Genomic DNA, 20958 nt, shown 5'->3' with positions numbered 1-20958 from the left:
ATAAAGTACGAACAGGTGTAATTTAGTTTCCCCATGGAACGACGATTTCCATGGCGTATCATTACAGAAAATGATCGGTTACAGAGGATTTCTATTAGATGGAGCCATTTTCATTGGTCGCAGTTCAGATTGTAGCTTATTTGCTTATCGCTGAAGAAAATCACCGGGTCAACAGCTAATTTTATTACCTCACAGTTTGTCCATATACATATCATTATTAACAAATTTGCCCTGTAAATTTACCTAAAAGTTTGTTTTACTTGTGTCGTGGTCGCACGTGGACATTTCTGTTATTTATTGTGAATCTGTTATCTTCGTTTCCTGAGTTATTATTAAGTCAGGTTTAATTAATTGTGGCACTATCTTACATGGAAGATAAGATGTTAGCTCGAAGATATGATGTTAGATGGCAGATTGAATGATATTGAATGGACCTGGAAGGGAGCAGTTATCCGTGTTAATTATTCCAATTTCTATATCTGAAATTACTTATTGTTTTATTATTGATTTATGTATATGCATATTATTGTAATCGTAAAAAGGATCGTCCTATCATTAACTAATAATTGACGAAGATGATTTACGTGACACAAAATTAAAAGATTTATTGATATATATATTAATTAATTAAAGTAACTATATGAGAGAGATTCGTATTAATCAGTATAGTGTAGCAAGGAATCCAATCTACTGTTAATTTTCGTTTCATTATCGCTATATTGTAGAACCAATAAAACCACCCCTAAAAACCAATCATCGTGTAACTGTCTAATGGAAAACGAAACCTAATCTGCTCAAACAAACATCGTCGCTGTTATAAATCTGCCCTACCTTTCCTTTTAATTACATTTCGGATTATACACGTACCTGAGTTTAATTAATAATACAATAATATTGTTCAGGATTAACCCGCGTCACACACATATATTATTATTATTATTATTATTATTATTATTATTCTTGATTTCAGTTAAAGTCGCGTCAATTATTTTCTATGATCATTAGCTGCCGCGATTAACATAATACAAAAATAGGATATGTAAAATACAAAGTGCAAAGTACAGTAAGGTAAATTACAAGCTTAGATAACAGTATCTATATATCTTGAACATATATCATATATAGTTCAATTACCGTACAATACAGTACGGTTAACTTAAATTCAAAATTAGTATGATACGGTGTATGTTGAGACACAGTCGGTAGTTTACAATGTCATAATTTGGCGATAGAAATTAATATGTTTGAGAAAGATTTCTAGAGAAGATTTTCGCGATGTGTTTCACAATTTAAACACATCTGAATCTTATTTGAAAGGCGGAATTTAATTTTTTATTGCGAGACGTTACTATAATTAAATAACACGATGTATATAGACTAGAATACTGTTACAGTTATTGCATTTATTTGGCTCATATCTAGTTAGAAGATGAGAGCGTGTCAGTTTAATGTGTCCAATTCTAAGTCAAGTGAGAATGAAGAACTTGTTATTTTTTATTAAAAATAATTGCTGGAATTTTGTCAAATATATTTGTACGTGTCTCGCGTATGTTGCATGGAGATGCTTTTTCCCAAAGATCTTTTCCGAGACTTCTCATCTTAGTTTTAAAGAAAGCTTGGTAATCTTTGTGAAAGAGTGACAACTGTTGCATGTTTTCTTCACATTTTAATTATTCGAACATTATACCTATATACATCTAATATATGATATTTCAAGGTTTTCACCTAAAATGATGAATATGTATCGTCGATACGATATTATCGATATTATACGATGACGATTATTGATCGACCCATGGCACTCTTAGATATGTATCTTAAACGAAATACTCAGTCGAAGTCAGATTACCTGAGCTTAAAGGCTGGACTCGCGACAAGGAAAGTAACTTGAGCTTGAACTTAGAAATGACTTGTACGAACGCGAATTTGAATTCAAGTTATTCGAATTCAGGTAACACAGGAAATCAAAAAATTGACAGACTACCGGTGATCTCGTCGCGTCGCAGTTCGAACGTTTCACAAATAAGCTAAAAAATTGAACTTTAGATATGATAGTAAAATTTATTCTATAGTCCATTCAACAGAGTGACGGTTCAGAGTGTTATAACAAAAAAATGTGTTGAGTGCTGATTTAGGAGGGATTTTATACTAAGATTTGGTCCCTCTGGAGAGGTTATCGTCGACTGTATATCAGACGCGGCTATTCTGTTACTATCTGGTTATTGTTTCGATGGCTGTGGAAGATCAAAGTTAAGCAAGCATTTGTCTATTTTTAATGTCAATTTCTCGAATTATTTTTAAGCGTCATTCTCCCTCATTCTGCGTCTCGACATTTTACTTGATCTTCAGATGTCAATATCTAACGTACAAAGAGCCTGAAGCGTAGTTACTTTTGTCATTTTCCTTCGATCTGATCTCGTAGAAACACCGCTTGAATTGTTCACACCTTCGTACGAACACATTGCGGATTTCTATGGTTTCCAGATGAAGAAAACTGAACTCGACGATCGATCGAACTTTCACCGGTAGCCACAGGCTTAATACCTGGCCGAGAAAGTTTTATATCGTGACGATGTTTCGTCTCGATAATTCCCGAGGTGGCTTTGTTTTATCTAATCGGTCGGTAGATTGTTGCCGTATTCGAATAGCGTGGAACGTGATAGGATGAATTGAAAAGTCTTGAGAAGATAGATAGATAGAGAGAGAGAGAAAGAATGAGAGTTTGCAGCGTTTGATAAACGATTAGAAATTGAGATTATCGATGACTAACTTATCGATGACTCCCTCGTATCGTTCGACGATTGGTCAAGTGAGTATTGACTGAACAGTTTGATGGATCGATTCCTTTTAATTTGATGAAAATTCCTGGAAGACGAATGGAAAGATACTTTTGATTCTTGGAAATTTTTTCTTTCTCTCTTGTTTTCATCTCTGGGTCTTCCTTTCGTTTTTTTTTCTTCACAATCAAGAAATGGGGGACGAATTTGATAAAAATGAATTTTTTACCTTTCTCTATTTTGGTTCAGCCCCCTTTGAAATTTTTAATTTTGTTACTTGCGAACGAAGAATGGGAGAATGTTTTATCTCGAACATTTAACATTTTTCCTTCTTTTTATAGCGTAATTAATGGTTGATTATCTTTTTTAGTCTTTTTTAATTGGTTTCTGAAGGCTTACGAGTTAAATTGTTTCAATCTGTATCTCTTCCAGCTATAGCCAGTTTTATGTTCTATCAAGGCTGCCTTTTTAATTTATTATGATCCGTTCTCGGCTTATCGCCACTTGTTTTCGCCAGTATTGCCTGTCTTTGTTTCCAGCCATACAAATAATTGTTTGTCTCCATTTACTTATGAAACATGTCATTTTTACACTGGCCCTTTGTGTTCTTCCAATTGTGAAATAATTACAAATTCCTTCTAAATCTTCTAAAGAATACAAGTATATTGTAGCTGATATGATCGATGGTTAATAGACTTTGGAAATTAAGATAAAACATTTCAGACACAGTTACTTTGAAGTTACTTGAAGATAAATAATTTCAAAATTCCCTCTCTTACACTCCTACCCTTTTCTCCATCCATGTTACCGTTTCCATATCAAAATTAGCAAACATTCAATAGAAGACACTGGAAATTTATCGCAAAATTGTTCATTAAAAAATTATGCAAAATTTCCCCTTTAACACTCTTATCCTCTCTTTGATCTGTATATTACAGACTTTAAAGAAATTAGCCAATCCTCAATAGAAAACTTCCTAAATGGAGTAGAGCAAGTCCTAAATAGAAATTATTATTGATTAATCATCAGCTGTGTAATTTAAAGTTTAATTTCACGAAAGAAGCTTCTTAATCTCTAAGAATCCGTACAGTTACAATATTTTCCTTATTTATACTTTGTACAATCTCTCACTCGGTATAATGCTTCTTGAGTAATCAGTTAATTTCACGCAGAGGCTTGATTTATTTATCTATTTATTTAGCAAATCACGAACACGAGCCGTATGGCACGAGGAAGAAAAGTTGTTACCGCAGTGAAAGTAATAAATGTGAAACAAAAAAGACGAAAATAAAAAGAAAGGAATATAAATATATAACAAAGCTAAAAAAACGCGTAAGTATACAGGGTGTCTCCGAAAAGCGTGGCACGCGTTGTCGTGTGGAAAAATAAGTCGAAAAAAAAGAATAACATTTTTTCGTTCGAGGTTTCTTTTCCGAGAAAAAAGAGCCTGAAGATCCGTCAGGTGCACGTGTACTGATTCTAAGTTTCGAGCTATCCGACTTCTCTTTTTGCTCGTGTTGATATTTATAAACATGGACAATGTCAGCATTTGCTTCCTATCATTGCCGTTATCTTACGTCCACAGTGTCCATATTTGGAATGGTTTCATAAATAAGGATAACGAGTTTACTATTTAAAAATGAGCATATATATTTAAAAATTCATTTCGTTAACGTAACGAGTGTTCAAAATGTTGCCTACGTTCTTCGCTCTGCTCGTCTAATCAGATTATTATCAACGTGAACAGAAAGAGAAGTCGGATATCTCGAGACTTACGATTAGTACACGTGTACCTGGCGGATCTTCAAACACATTTTTCTCGAAAACGAAGCCTTAAACGAAGAAACGTTACTCTTTTTTATCGACTTATTCTTCCACGTAGAATCATCACCCGATCGCTTGTACAGTGATTTCGCTGATACTTCGTGTAAGAAACAGAAAAAGGGAAAAGAAAAGAACAAAGAAAATTGTATTATAACGACACGTTAGAAAATGAGGAACTGCGACGTCGATCGCCTTGGCTTAATGGCAAGATCCAGAGGAGAGATCGTCTCGTTCGCAGATATTATTTTGCATAGTTGCGTATTCCGGCGACGGGATCACAAAATCTGAGACCAAACCGAGAAGTCAACGCGGAAGGCCAGAGTATCGCGTAAAGAACGTGATCAAACAATGGAATTAGTGAAATTAATAAGTTGTAGTAACAGAGGACCGTCAAGATGGATTTTACAGAATCTTTTTCATGAGTTATCACAGCGATTAGCTACGATTCTTCGACGTTAATCGCGATCATATCGGCTAGACGCGAGGAACAGGTTTAAAAAAGAAAGGTTTGCATAACCGCTGCTCGTTTCTTTTTGTCGCACCTCTATTCCAGCCGGTCGGATTAAAGTCGACCGGATCGAAGGTGTCGCGAGAATACGAAAAGCGATCGAGTTTCGTCGTGAACGACGTCGACTGACCCAGATCGAATCGGGTTTGTGGTTATTTCGACGTGTCGACGACGCGAAACCGCCCCTCTTAAAAATATCCGCGGAGAAAATTTCATTTGAATTAATCGTGAAACGATTAGGGTCATACGGAAGAGATTCTATTTCATGAAATACTTTTATAGATCTTTGTTATATAGTAACAAAATGGAAATATATTTGAAAAACTGCAATTTTTAATATTTTATACGAGCGTAGATATTATAGCTTTTCAATGGTGTGTTATAAAATGTTGAGATATTGAAATATTCAAGTGGTCGTATCGCTGGTGATCGAACTGCTGAAATATCGATGTTTGCAGATACTACGTATAATATATATTTATGTAAATGGATGTACATTTACATGTAACCGACTGTGCGTTATTGCGCTGCCAGGTTTAATATTTTAAAAGTAGACTTTAAAAGCATTAGAGGTAAAACATTCGTACAGCGCCGTGAAGTAAAGCTACCTATCGATTTGTCGATTTGAAAAATTTATCAGACGGATGCAGCCGGGAAATTGAAGTAACGTCCGATTGTCGAAAAATATTCCATAGAAAGAAGAAACTGTGCTTCGTAAATGTATTTATTTAAAAAAATGATGGAAAAAGTATTCGTTAAAATATCTATTTAGAAAGTTATTAAAAATTTAACAATTTTTTAATTCCACTGACACTTGATATATTTATTATAGAACAATTTGGTGTTCAAATTTTCAGTGGAAAAATTGCATCGTTTTTCCATGATCAAAATAGAATTCAAGTTCTTGATTAGCGAAAGTTTGCAAATGAAATTGCTAACCTGCAAGCAGTGGCGTAAGAATTTCTCAATTGATCCAATAATCGTACAAATAGCATCCAGTGACTCACAAAAGAGACAATTGCAAAGCTATTTCGTCAAATAAACATTTCGACCGGATCCTTATCGTTATCACTCGACCAGCCTTGCTACCGTTTGATCATCGAGTATTTGTTATCGTGTCAATGCTTCTGATTCATCCTCATTCCTGATTTTTACACATCTTGCCTGCTCTCCGAACCATTCAAAGTTTCAATGCTTTCGATTTTTCTATTTTCTGCCGCGTTTCCTTCATTTCTATCGATTTTTCCAGCTCACCCTCTGCGAAAGAGATTCTCCTTTGACTTTAAAAAACGGTATACGTTATCTTATTTACGTTGTTCAATAATTTTACAGTTAGGAAAGTTTATTCGTTGCACGTTGTTTTATTACTCGATTTTTTAATTTTAATTTTTTTATTTTTCTTCGGACATTGTACCTTAGATTCGTTTAAAGAACATCGAAGAGGAATCGATACACGCGAAGAAACTGACATCAAAAGTTGTACGAAAAGAATGTTGAAAGATTCACAAAGATAATGAAAAATAAGATTGCCTTTGTGACTTAAGGAAAATTTGGAAAATACGTAAAAAGGCAAATATCAACCGGTATTACAAATAACTTTAATCCGATGTAACAACTGTGCTTTATATCCTGACAACTATTAACAGCAATTGTTAAACATTGAAATGAATGCTTGAAAATATTTGCACATCGTTACTTTTCGTTTAACACAGAGAAATGAAACAAATTGAATCACGAAGCATCGTTCGTTCGCTCCGTTAGTCCGAGCCAATTGATTCCAGACAGTCTGATCACACACGCGGGTAATACTACTGGAAAGTTCCGCAGTGATTTTAAATCGAATTAAATGAACCCGACCGCGTGCATCGATGTGAAATTTTGATTGAAATGAAATTTTACCACCGATATTTAGCTCCTCTTAATTTCACTGTAACTCCAATATTTATTTGTCATTTATTTCGTCGAAAACGTCTCGAAGTTTCGATCAGATATTTTTCGTCGACTTTAATTTCCAGCTTTTAATTTACACTCTTTAGCTTTCAGTCAAAATTTTAATTTAATAGTAACGTGTTGATTAAAATTGTAAAGAAAATTTTCATTCGGAATTTTTGCTTTTAAAATAGAATCTATTCGATTCTTCTAATTGGATATCGATCTTTATTTTTGGATTTCTATTATGCAAGTCGATCGATGGATGTCCATTGACGTCCACAGGCACATTGTCGAAGCAAGAAACACGTGTACCAATAATAAAGCACTTATTATAACGTTGTAATCCGATAAATATGTTTAACGAGGCGTGTAACGTGTAACTGTTAGCACATCCCACTTCAATGATGATTAGTTGGGCTGTGCTTGTTTAAGCCACTGTATATCGTCATCAAAGGTAACGCAACGAGAATCCAATGGCATTGGCCACAGTGTACGTAAATTCTGGATTTCGAGAAACGTTTTTTGAAGCACAAAGCTCCTTAAAATATGAAAAACTATTAGCTTGAATTTAGACAAATTCCACTTCTAATCAGAATTCGTAATAATCAAAATATCTCGAAATAATCAAACGAGGTTCCAAAATACGAGATTTAGACTTTCAACAAATCGTTCTAAATCACAAAAGTCCTTAAACTATAAAAAAAACGAGTAACCCGAATTACACGTTATTTATGCTTCTAATCGATAGTTAAAAATGTTCCAAAAATACGAAATTTAGGCTTTCAAGAAATTGCTCCAAAGCACAGAGATCTTGAAAGTGTGAAAAATTGCCAATATTAACAGTCGCATGAATAAAAATCAGAAAATTTTCTGAAACGACAAGATCAAAAACGAGAAAATTAATAATTATCATAACACTGATTGTAGCGTGTAGTAGTTGATGTTAATTGTCGTTTCACCAAACACTATGGTAAATCCATTCTTTTTACATGTCATCGGTTCATACTGTCCACTCTTGCAATATTGGAATGTCCATGAAAGGTATGTGAAATTCACATACACGTGTATCATAATCAATACGAAATATCCTAATCGTTACAGTAAGCTTTCTACAAAAATTTATTTATCATTCTCCAGCATACATTTGTATCTCAACAATTACTATGACATGTTGTGCGTATTTGTATATGTGCACGTAATTTATAATAAATATTTTGCAACTTATAATAAGAAGCATAATATTGCATGTTCTAATAGATTCGTTCTTCATAAATAAATCGAAATTAATCTTGATTCTTGAATCAATCATCTTGAATCATAACTCGTAGTTCTTGACGTTTTTGTGTTTCGAAATGAAAAATCGGAAATCGTCACTGATATCGAGGCGGTGTAGCGACCAGATAAAATTCACGATAGTGAATGGAGAGCAAACACCGACGAACGACCAACGCAGCCGTTTCCACTCGAAACACGCCAAGGAAACACGTATTTCTCGAGTAGAATGCAATCGCGTGACACGTCGATTCGCAAGAAACCTGCAGCGCAATTGACTGCCGATTTTCGTTGCATCGAAAGCACTTTCCAAGAATTGGAACTTCAGTGCGATTGTGTCGAGGTTTACGATTTTTAACTTGAAACTTTAATTCGATCATTCGGTGTGCGATCTCATCACTATCTAATATTCCGTTAGTCTTTGTACTGTAAAATGTTTATACTTTCAACTTCAACTATCAGTTTTTCTTTACCAGATTCGGTTTATAAAGTATCAACTACCGATTACCTCATCTTTTTATCAGTTTCCAATTTCTAATTGCTAATGATCGGTCTGAAACATGAAATTATTATTTTCCAAGGCCCAAGTGTCGAAGGAAATTTTCAAAGGAAAAGATTGAACCATCTTAAAAATTCGTATACCAGTCGTTTTTTTCCTCGCACAGCGTATCTTCCGCTCGAAAAGATACGATTTGGTCGAAAGCCGATCAATCGAAACTTTCAAACGGCGTAAATTTTCGTGTTCTGTTTCTCGGTTCTCGAAGATTATCGACGTGTTCGTTATCACTCGCTATCAAGCTTGACCCCGCTTAATGGTGTAATCACGAATCCGTTTCTTATAACCATGATTTATCGGTAAAACACCATCGGTCCCCTGTTACTAACCGATAAAAGATTTACGGCATTTTCTTCTTAAAAATGTAATGTAGGAAGCTCTGACGCAAGAATCTTCGAGATAAACCAATCTGAAATTTGGTACAATTTGTACGACCACCGTTTCATCATCCACGAGATTTGTTATTAAATTTGGAAAAATTAATTATCCAGATAACGAGGATTTTGTTTCAAAAAGTATATAATCTTTTCTTTTTTAATTGTGGTTTAAATTCAATTGAAATCCTGATCGCTGATACTGCGCGTCTCTAACGAAATTTTTACAATTAGCAAAATTTTAGATCTAATTTGATTTACAACGAGTTACAGATAAACAAAATGTACATTTTCATTAGTTTTCGATAAATTCATTGTTGTGCACATTCGTTGATTTTTTCGAACGAACGCGAAGATCGCAAATCTTTTTATACGAAATTTTAATATGAAAATTGCTCGTTGACCAATATTTTCTTCGAATATGTCAACAATCGTTCGACTTTTGTTGACGAAATTTTTCCCATCTGTAACAGTTACCAAGATAGCTTTTAAGGAATGGAACTCGGGAGGGTGGTTTCACCCCTTAAATCTGTGTCAGCGAAGCTAAAAAGGAGCGCGTCTAGAAAAGAGAAATCTACTATTATCGACTGTTTTTTTTTTTTAAAGTTTCGTTCAAATCGGAGTCAGATCGTTCGCTGTTTCTTAGAAACCCAAATAACATAGGCGCCGCGTTTAATCTCGTTACGCTGTCAACAAGCAATTTCGCAATCGAGCAATTAAACGAACTACAAAAAACGTCCTCTTAACATGCAAAACATGGTAGCGTCTGAACGATTAATCAAAATCGAACTCGCTATCTACCTTAATTAACCAAATTTGCGACGTTCAGAAATTAAACGATCGATAAGACGATTTAAAAAGCGAACGAACCTAATGACTTCACGGAATTAGTCTCGACCTTTCGCGACTTCCGATCGATAAGCCACACGCTAATTACGTCGATAACGAGATGAATTTTTAGCGAAAAACACGACGGGGATAATAACGACGAGACTGAGAACGAGGAAACAAGAGAATGAGAAATGGTAATTACTGTTTTTCGCTGTTGCAATTTCGTTTGCAAATAACAGCGGTCAACGTTGCGTTGTATCAAATGGCAAACGATCGATGGTTCATCATGAATAGAGTGCGGATTTTATGCAAATTGACATATTTATGGGAGCAATTAGAACTTTTAAATAGGGATTCGTTTTATCCATTGAGAATGATTATTTGTTAATATTAATTACTATTTATTATATGATAGAAAGGATATAAGTCCAATGTATATATACAGGGTGGTTGGTAATTGGTGGTAGAAGCGGAAAGGGGGTGATTCTACGCGAAAAAAGAAGTCGAAAATATGGAATAAAAATTTAAAAAATTAAAAAAATAACGTCAATCGAGACAACGATCTACAATGAGATCGGTTATAAAGTGCACGCGTACCGAGCGAAAATTCAAAGTCGATTTTCTCGAAAACAAAGCCTCGAACGAAAAATTTTTATTCTATATTTTCGACTTCTTTATATGTAATACAATACTAAATATGATACAACATATACATACGAAATAAATGTCCATACGTCTATATACGTGAAAAACAAGAACATAAATGAAAGGAGAAAAGCAACAGAAAAAGAGCGATAGATATTAAGCAACGTGAAATAAAAATATAACGCAATGACAAAAATACGACAACTAAAAACATGATCTAAACAGTGCGTATAGCTTGATATCTATAAGATTTCATGAAATGTTGAGTAGAAGCACAAACAAAATCGATCTTATTCGCAAATGTGTTTATCATAACAAATACTCTACTTTGGGTATTTTTTTTTTATATTCTTGTATATGATGCGCGTTCTACGTATTTTTCGCGTCTTTAAATTGTTCTTAGTCATGGAATGTCAATGAAAATGTGTAGTCATGAAGACGAAGGGTGCTGGGGAAGAAGCTAACAAATATTCGTTGCTAAATAAATTTCTATCTTCAAATTAGATAATAAAATGATTTGTGGATTTTTATATATTTTTATATCTTTCTGGACACGCCTACAGAAATGAAATTCAAATGGAGATTTGTTTCAGGTACCAGATATTATAATAAATACTCTGTTTTGTAATAATAGTCGGTAGTTAGATTGATCATAAACAATAGATGTGTAACAGTAAAATAAAGGTAAAATAAAGTTACCTGTATGAGTGGATGGATGTGTGTGTAGATGATTAAGTGAAAATTTCAAAGATTATAAATTTCACAGATATTTCATAGATATTCATCGTACAATATATACATTAATTATTTAAACATAATTTAAAACATTATAAATTTCATAGATTTCGTAGATTTCATAGGCAGTTATTATAGAAATATTTCTAGGAAACATTCTGCGTCTATAAAAGAGTTATGGGTAGAGTAAAATTGATTTTGAAAAATCATTGATCGAATGACTCCACAGTGGAGTCACCAGTACTCAACGTATTAAAAAAACAGAAATCTCGGTCACGTTGAATGTCCATTGGACTTGGACTTTACAGTCAACATGTTAAGCCTCTAAATTCGTAAAACAAGTAATTATAAATTTAAAAAAAAGAAAAAAATAGAATATCACGTTAAATGTAGTTTCATCATTCTGAAAAGAAAATACTCTGTTTCTCTGGGAACATCTCTGAATCTTCAAGAAAGTAAAACGCGATTGTATGCTACACGTCGCATCGAATATCATTTCATCAGGAAAATATTCAGAGAAAATATTCTGTTTCTACAGAGAACATCTGTAAATCTTCCTCGCGAAGAAAGAAATACGCGTTTCGCGAAATAAACGTGGCCCGTTCAATTTCCATATATCGAGACGAGTTTCAATTTGTTCTGCAACGCCAATTTGCCGATTTATGGCAGACGTTGCATCGTAAATTCGCGAGAAACGTTCAATCGTTCTTCTTCCATCCCTTTCCCTCCCCACAAAACGACAACAGCCAGCCGAAAAATGTCATTGAACGCCACTGATAATCGGTAGAAACTTTGAAACGAAAATTCTTTCGTATATTTTCTCCTATTCTTTTTCTTCTTTTTTCTTTTTTTATCGAATCCGTGAATTTTTATTTTTCCCGTCTTTTTATGTTTCGGTTACACGCGCACGATTGTTGAACCGTGTACCGCAGATAAAACATGAAAATAATCGTCCAAAGTTTTGTTATTGCTATTTTTACAGGCGGAAGGCAATCTTTGTTTTACAAAACTGCGATACTCGCGATCAATCGAAACTCTGAATACATGAATACAGTTTGTTTTCGATCGTCGCTGTTCGATCATGTTTATTCCGTTTGTTCAATCGGAATACGATTATTCAATCAAGATCGTGTTCTCTATTCTTTTTCGCTTTTTCAATGTTTTTTTGGTTTCAGTTTTAATCACTTTTCGGTACAGCGATGCCTTCTTGACCATTTATGGGAAATGCTTCATTGAAATTAACAATGGGTTTGTTAAATACATGTAACGATCACGTAGTTAAGCTTTTTCACTTTGTTGCGTTGAATAAATTGAAATTTGAGCGAATACGAGTAATATTATTACTTTAATAGATGAATTAGTTAAAATTAATCGATTCATTTATTTTTCTGTAATAAGAGATTTGAAAAAAAAACTGAGACTTTAGTAACACACAGATAAACCAGGGAAACTAGAACTGTTTTAAATGAAAATAGGAGGAAATTTCTTCCCGCAACAACGACAGATACTTGCAACAATGCATCGTTAAAGCTCATAATTAAGAGGGTTAAGGAATTGCAAAAGTTTAGAGTAACCTAAATACGTTTAAAGATACTGCAAAATCTAATTCGAAATGGAAGATTTAGGAAACTTCAAGAAACTTCAAAAGGGACAGTGAAGTACAAGCAACGAAATCAAAATTATTTCTAAGTCTATTTCATACTATTTTGTCTAGAAAAAGTCTAATCTGAGAATCGTCGCGTGGAAATGTTATCACGGGTCGTTTCTGGGTTAAGAGAAATCGCGATCGATCCGGTTAAAATCCGTGTTTTTATTATCACGAATGATTTATTATCATCCAAGAGTTTTAGTATCATTAATGTTAACCAATACGATAATATGCGTCTATATTTGTCTTCCTGTTTTGATTAAAAATCCTAAATAACGATCATTGTTTTAGTTTCGAGCATCTTCTGTGATTGACCAAATCCCAATAGAATTATTTATCTCTTTCGACTAGTTTCTAGTTCCAATATTATATTTTAAATTACGGTTCGAGATGGCTCGATTTTAGATTGCTATACCAGCATGAGATTCAATTTTCGCGCACCTACAGAACCGTGTTACTCTATCGTTGTTTGCTGTATTATGACATTATACTGTCACGTAATATAAGGCACAAAAATATACTACAAATATATCACGACACCACATATATTCCGTAATATATCACGTAATATAAGGTATAAGACTATACTACAAGAATATCATCAAGTATACTACAAATATATCATGACACCACATATATTCCGTAATATATCACGTAATATAAGGCACAAAAGTATACTACAAGAATATCATCAAGTATACTACAAACATATCATGACACCACATATATTCCTATTTTCCAATGAAGTATTTTTTTCACGAGGTTCTATATTTCACTCTCGTAGTACAGCGTAACTCTATTTATCTCAATCGCGTTTATTGAGATGAAATTTTAATTGATAGCTTTTACCGGTTGAAGTCGCTTGTACGAACGCAAGCTCCAATCAATCGCGAACAAAAAATAATATTTATCGAGGAAAATTGATCATCTTCAGTTATATGTATAAACCGTTTGTTTCCTTAGAAGTTTAGACGAATGGAGTTTTGCAAAAATTCTTGCAGTCGTATGAAATCATTATTAAACAACGGGTAATCTAATATATTTGGATGCAATTAATTAGTATTGGTATTAGCATAGAAATACACAGACGAATTTAAATTGAAAAAAACCTTTAGAATGAAGGAGGACAAGATGCAAAAATGTACAAAATGCATTATATTCAATATTCGAAACAGAGTATTTGTTATAATTCCAAATAAATTAAACAAATCTCTATCTCTCTCGTGTCCTTTCGACCATTTTTGTCTTATTCTGATTTTTCCAACATCTCGAAGATATCTCAGATTTGAATAAAATATGAGAAGATTCCTGTTCGTACGTTTGATTCTTCGCTTTTAATCGATCACCTTGCAAAAATATTACCAATATTTGCTGAAATAAGAGCAAGACTGGCGCGTAAAAAATCGACGATCGTAACGACGTTCAGTTCTATTTCTTCATCCTGTGTTTATAAAAATAAGAATTTGACGAAAAATCCGTAATCTAGCGATAACCCAGGCCATGTGAAAGCATCTGGAATCGGGACTCTCGTTCGTTGAATATCTTTAACATTTTTTCACCATACGATAAGCTGGCGTCGGAATCGACGTGTAGCTGATTTGTCGACGAGCTGAAACTCAATTGTCCGATTCGTGTACGGACGACACAGGTAACGATGCAACGAGTAAGGCTTCCGGTACTTGGATCAAGCTACAATCGATACTCGTCGCAATGAACCGACGCGATGGTTTAACAACTGCGTACGCGAAGCGCTGCCATGAGAAAAGCACTCTGCAATCGAGTTGAAATTTACTGACACGAATCGCGATCCGTGTCGATGTTCCACGCTGATACGCATATACGTCACGAGAATGAGGAAATTTGCGATTTGTTTGTGGAACGAGCTTGATGCTGTTCGATTAGATGTCTCGGTATACAAAAATTTGTTTTTTTAATTGTACGACTGTGCAGAGCAAGTATAGTGGTGTGTACTGTGCACACGTTTAGCATTGAATTATTGTATTATAATATTAGATGGTGACTATACAGGTGCAAAAATTCGTACCTTAAAATGACGAGAAAATGGAACTTTCAGATGGAAAAATTTGTTTTTTAATTACACGCGTATGTAGAGCAAATTATTATAATTAGATGGTGAATATACAGGTACAAAAATTGGTATCTTAAAATGACGAGAAGAATTTGTTTTTTAATTGCACGCGCGCCTAAAGCGAGTATTCTCGTGTGTGTACTGTGCACACGTTCAGGGGCGAAATATTATAATTAGATCGTGAATATTTATGCAAAACTTCGGATTCTTATGAGAAGAATAGAAGAGTGGATCTTGAGCAGAAAATGTTGCGCTATGTACTGAATATTGTAAAAAGTACTGTACTTTGTATGTGTTTTGCATATTAAACGCATGCTACGCAAGAATGCATAGAATTTCACGAATCCACGATTTAATTATATTAACAACAGAGTTTATCGTGCCAGGCTAAGTAATAGTTTTCTATAGAAATTAATATCTTCATTTACACACCTTTGTGCAATTCAGTCACTTGTGTGTGTTCACTTTCAGAGTTAAAGTATAATAAAAGACGAACGGTACAGAGTTGAATTTCAAAGCTAAAGTTGGATTTGCAATTTGCTTTATGGGATTTATTTAGTTCGATCGAAGTTTAATTCCGCAACTTGCCGAACGACGAGGTTTGAATAATCTTCTGTAGGTAAAATATTTCTTGACCGTGAGGCTGAATAAACGCACACTCAAATAGATATATATATTAATATATAAATTAAAATAAATTCGTTCATAATTGTTTCGCGGTAAAATATTGGTTAGGACAAGGATTGTGAATGGAAGTTGACGAGTCATTCAGAACAGTAAAGAATCAGTGAAAATAGAGGACTGCATAGAAAATGTGATGACAGTGATAAAAAACAGGAAACAGATAAAATGAACGAATGACAAGACGGAAGCTGCTTACGTCAAGAGAATTTTATTTTCATGAATATCTGTTTTTCAAATCACTAAACAATTTTACAAGGCTGAATTCATAACACATCAAATGTTAGCGTAAATTGATAAATAAGTGAATTATGAAATTATCGCTTGTTGATTAGTATTTTTAGTCGTAGCTCGACGCGATTTTCTGCCAAAGTTTGTGAAATTTTTAAAACACAGAAAAATGTAAAATTTTCGAAGAATTTCCTGATTTATCACAAACAATAAAAAATCATAAAGTCTCGTCAAAACGTGCAGAGTTGTTCGACCGAGTTCTCGTTGTTTTCGAAATTATAACATTGAATTTTTCTTATCCCTTAAAAATGGAGACACGACGACTGCTTATGAGAAGAAAAAAGTCACTGCGTTTCTGTATACTACTTGCCTTGGGGAAGAGAGCTTTTAAGCTACAGCGATTTTAAGCGTTCAAAGGTTCGTCGAACAAGTCTGGCATTTGCAGCGTTATTTCGTCTACGTGAATTAGACTGAAACTCGCGATCCACACTTTTATTTTCATCTTCTTGCTTCTAGTACTTTTTTATATCTAGTCAATGTTTAGAATGATTGCTGCCTGGTTTTGTTTTAAACTGTCTTACTGAAAATTTCACCTATCTTTTGTTGATACTTATTTTCTGACTAATTTATTAGTAACTTTAGTAATTAATTTATTAGTAACTTTTTAATCAATTGACAACTTGAAGTTTCAAATCTTATTGTTTTCCCCCCAAAATCTCAATTCTTAGAATTAGAAGATTAGTCAGGAGTCTGATCAATCTCCTCCAAATTTCATCGAAATTTAAGACAGAATTCCAAAGAAGATGTTTGAAGTTTCACTAAAATTCAAGAATCGGAACTCCATTCAATCTCCAAACCTTGCTGAAGCCTAAGAATCAATACTTTCTTTCACTTTCAAAGTTTGAAAAAGCTCAAAAGTCAGGATTTAATTCGATGGAATGACTACAACAAATCTTCAAATGTTACAAAAATTCATGACCTGTTTGGTTCAGAATTTCCTCCAAGTTTCGCTAAAATTCAGCACTTGTTAAATTCACGAGTTCTTCCTTTCGTCAGGATCTAAGACTTCTTCGCTTCTTCTAAATTTCAGAAAAATCCAGGACCCCTCCAATTCGGATCATTCTACGAATCTCGACAAAAATTCAGAGCTTCTGAAATACAGGCTCTTCCTACAGATTTTTTCACGAATCGCAGAAATTCCCGCAGATCTGTAAAAAATTCAGGCCATCTTCGATCTAGAGCTTCAATCGCCTTCAAAATTCACGACTTTCCTCACATTCGGAATTTTCTCCGATGTTAAAATTCAACATCGACGATACTCTGACGAACGTGGTCTCGCGAAACGCGTTACAAATATACGTTGCTCCTCCCAAAACCCAGAATATTCTACGAGAGATATCGCTATTCTATACACTGAAGAAGAAGATTTAATAATAAGATAAGAGTGGCCACGCGACCGATTTGTGCGTCTTGTATTTCCGCGCATCGAAAAGAAACTGTGGCTGCACGACGACGCCTAGGCACCATCATTTTTTTCTATCGTCAACAGACGATAACGTGTCGCCAACGATAACGTTTCCCAGACTAACCCCGGGACCAATAAATGCTGGGACTTTGCCTCCGAGTAGCGCACAATCCACGCGGTCGTTTCACAAATTCACGCTTCTCCCACTCATCTTCTTTTGCCTCTTCTTCAATTCCGATCGGATCCAGCTCGTTCCATCATCGACTGGAACGTAGACCTTCGAAGCCAAATATGAAGCAATCCCGGAAGATTTTTCTATTCGAAGATATTATCGATATTTGTAAAATGCACGAATTATACATAATTACCAAGTAATTTAATTTGCTGAACGAGTAGTGTCGTCTGAACGTTGTATCGAATTGAACCGGCGTTGGTGGCTGTTGGTGCGGATTACAAGATTTTTCATGAACATTCTGTGAATTTCGGTGATTTATTAATGGAAGACGATCTGTGAGTATTTTCAGAATTTGTATGGTACTTTTAACAGAAACGAGAGAAGTGCTGTTTATGAAGATTTTGTGTTGTTTTGTTATTTGATATCAGTTACTAAATAATTGGCGTTCAGAGCGCAGAGACAATCAGCTAATATCGAATGATCAACTTTGTACTGTTCCAAAGTGAGTTTCCCAAATATTGTTGGATTGATAGCGTTGCTCGAGCAAGCTGGAGAACTGTGGTGTTTAGAAGCGATAGTAGACGCTATAGTACAATAACTTGAACCTTGAAGCTGTTCGAATGATCACCGGTGCTCTGCGGAAGATGAAAGTCGAGGAAGGTTTTGTTCCGAGCTTGTTTTCAGGAAGTTTTCTAAGAAAACCATATTGAAAGGTTGTATTGCTTCCTCGAGAGTAAGTCTCGCTTATAATTGTAGTAGAAAATAATTGAGAATCGAGCAAAGTCGCAGATATAAAATATTGAAAGTGCTATCAGAGGCAATCATTTTACTAGATAATTGAAAAGATAATTAAGATAATTTTGTGTACTAGTAAAGAGTTGAATTAAATATCGAAACTCTAGCAAATAAAATTGGACAGTATACTAAAATCGGAGCCTCTCCAGATACGATGCTTTGATCAAACTTACAGATATTCCAAATTATTAATAATATTTTACAAAAAAGAAAAGTTAAAGAAGAACAAATATTCTAGCAGTATCGAAACTTATCGATACAGTAAAAACCGGTTAGAGCCACTCTAAATATTGCACAGCTCCAATCAAAGTAACAGATATTCAAAGTTATCGATAATACTTTATCGAAGAAGAGTCAAGAAAACGTGTATTAAAGAGAAATTCCACAGAAATCGAATCTTATCGGTATACGACAGAAACTAATTAGAATCTCTTTAAATATACACAGACCGTCGTAAATGTCGTAATTCTACAGATCATAGAATTCTGCATCGACGTAGAAGCCAATTGAAAATATCTGCGCACATCGAACGATAAAAAATATTGAGATTTTCGTGGCCTTCTCGAGCCACTGGTTACCAAGTTAATTACTCGCAACAGATTGAACGTAACGAGATATCCATCGACAGTATTGGGACATAAAGTTCCTCGTTTTTGAAAATGTTGGATCGTAACGTGGTGTTGGTTCTTCGAACCAGACAAGACAGGACTGAAAGACGTTTGAGACACAAAAAGGAGGCGAATCCGCCACCGATGGAACCACCGCCGCAGTTGCTCAACAACAATTACCTGTACATCGATCTGAACATGAACTTCAGCGAGAACACTAAGCAACAGCCCACCAGAACGAGAAAGGTAGGCTTTTTTTGGTATTGTTACTGCTACTCTCGTCAAAATCTTCAGACTTTCGTCTGTCTTTGTTGGAATATCAATTCGTTTCTTGCGTTGATTAGGAGAAGGATTGATATTTAGAAAAGAATATTTTTTATCCGAAGGTAACAAACATTTCTTTGAGGATGATCGTTTTGAGACGATAATAAATTTATTGAAATACGTGAATTATAAATTCGTTATTAACGTACAGTTATCGAATATATTAAAATGTATAGATTATTAATATTTTTTATCCGAAGGTAACAAACATTTCTTTGAGGGTGATCGTTTTGAGACGATAATAAATTTATTGAAATATGAGAATTATAAATTCGTTATAAGTGAACGGTTGTCGAATATACTAAAATGTATAGATTATTAATATTTTTTATCTGAAGGTAACAAACATCTCTTTGAGGGTGATCGTTTTAAGACGATAATAAGTTTATTAAAATATGAGAATTATAAATTCTTTATAAGTGTACGGCTATCGAATATATTAAAATGTATATAGATTATGAAAATTGTGCTTTTGGAAATACAATGAACTTTAAGAGAAGAATAGACGACAGAGTGAATAAACTTGATCCCATGGATAAATAGGATGCGTGAGAAGAAGAGTATCATAGATGTGTTCTCTAAGACCGAGTTATTTCACTTTCTCCGACTTAGTATCGCCGTGAGAGAATCTCGGTTCAATGAAACCGAGCGAAAATAATTAGGTTTAGAGGCGCAGCCGGAGAATACCGGAAACGGTATAATTCGTTTCGTAACAGCGACAATTTGACATCTCTTTCCGGTGCCATTATTCGTCTACCGCCGGTAATTAACCGCCTTGTCAAACATTTATCGCGATAATTGCCAATAAATCAAACGTAAATTATCGAGGATTAACTGTTCAACCGGAAAAGCTTCCTCGTTTATTTTCTTCGTGAAAATAATTGCTACTTACAAATTGTCAATTCTTTTAATAAACGAAAGTTGTACACGTAGCTGCTTTATAGAATTGGAATTTTACTTTCATTTAGCGTACATAAATTCTGAATGTTCAAGTTTATTTTATGAAATTTTTGTGTGGTTAAATATTTTGGGCGAATTTTTATTTTTCCAGTGAATTATTTCTAATTCCTTCGAGATAGGGTTTTCTTTTCTTTTTGTGAATGAACGTACGTAGTAATATGATTATAATGATCGTAATGCACTTAAATTTGAAGGGAAAAAGTGGACCAAGCAAATTGCCTTGAAAATTGCCCTTTCAATGCTACTTTAGGACGTTATGTTTCATTAGTCTTGAAATTATGCTTCGAAAATAGCTTTCTAAATTGTAGTATAATTTATAAATGTGGTTTATAAAATATGTGTTAACGATAGAACCACGAGACACAATAAGTCCAGAAGGTCCTGCAATCGAATCGATTCTTAGGTTCATTTTATAGAAGAGATTTTTGTAGGACATTTTGTAAAATCTGGGATTTTGTAGACATTATATGGTTTTTTAAAGCTTTTATAAGATTTTATAAGATTTTTAAGAATCTAGAATTTTACAAA

At 34.1% G+C, this 20958-nt stretch overlaps 1 protein-coding gene across 2 annotated transcripts in view; it reads left to right on the top strand.

The window, feature by feature from the left end:
• Positions 1-20958, top strand: part of LOC100750072 (ras-related protein Rab-32) — a 55505-nt gene that overhangs the window by 3689 nt on the left and 30858 nt on the right. Inside the window, exon 1 of one of the 2 annotated variants that reach the window (XM_024365747.2) lies at positions 18665-19392. The exons of the other annotated variant lie outside the window; for it this stretch is intronic. Within the exon in view, the coding sequence (XP_024221515.1) occupies positions 19198-19392 (195 nt within the window). The 5' untranslated portion in view covers positions 18665-19197. Of the gene's footprint in view, positions 1-18664; positions 19393-20958 lie in introns of those variants that run through there. 2 annotated transcript variants of the gene reach the window in all.

The sequence above is a fragment of the Bombus impatiens genome, unplaced genomic scaffold (genome assembly GCF_000188095.3).
Source record: "Bombus impatiens unplaced genomic scaffold, BIMP_2.2 scf_0151, whole genome shotgun sequence".
Lineage (NCBI taxonomy): Eukaryota > Metazoa > Arthropoda > Insecta > Hymenoptera > Apidae > Bombus > Bombus impatiens.
Note: the sequence above shows the minus strand (reverse complement) of the source record. Positions and strands in the feature narration are given on the sequence as shown.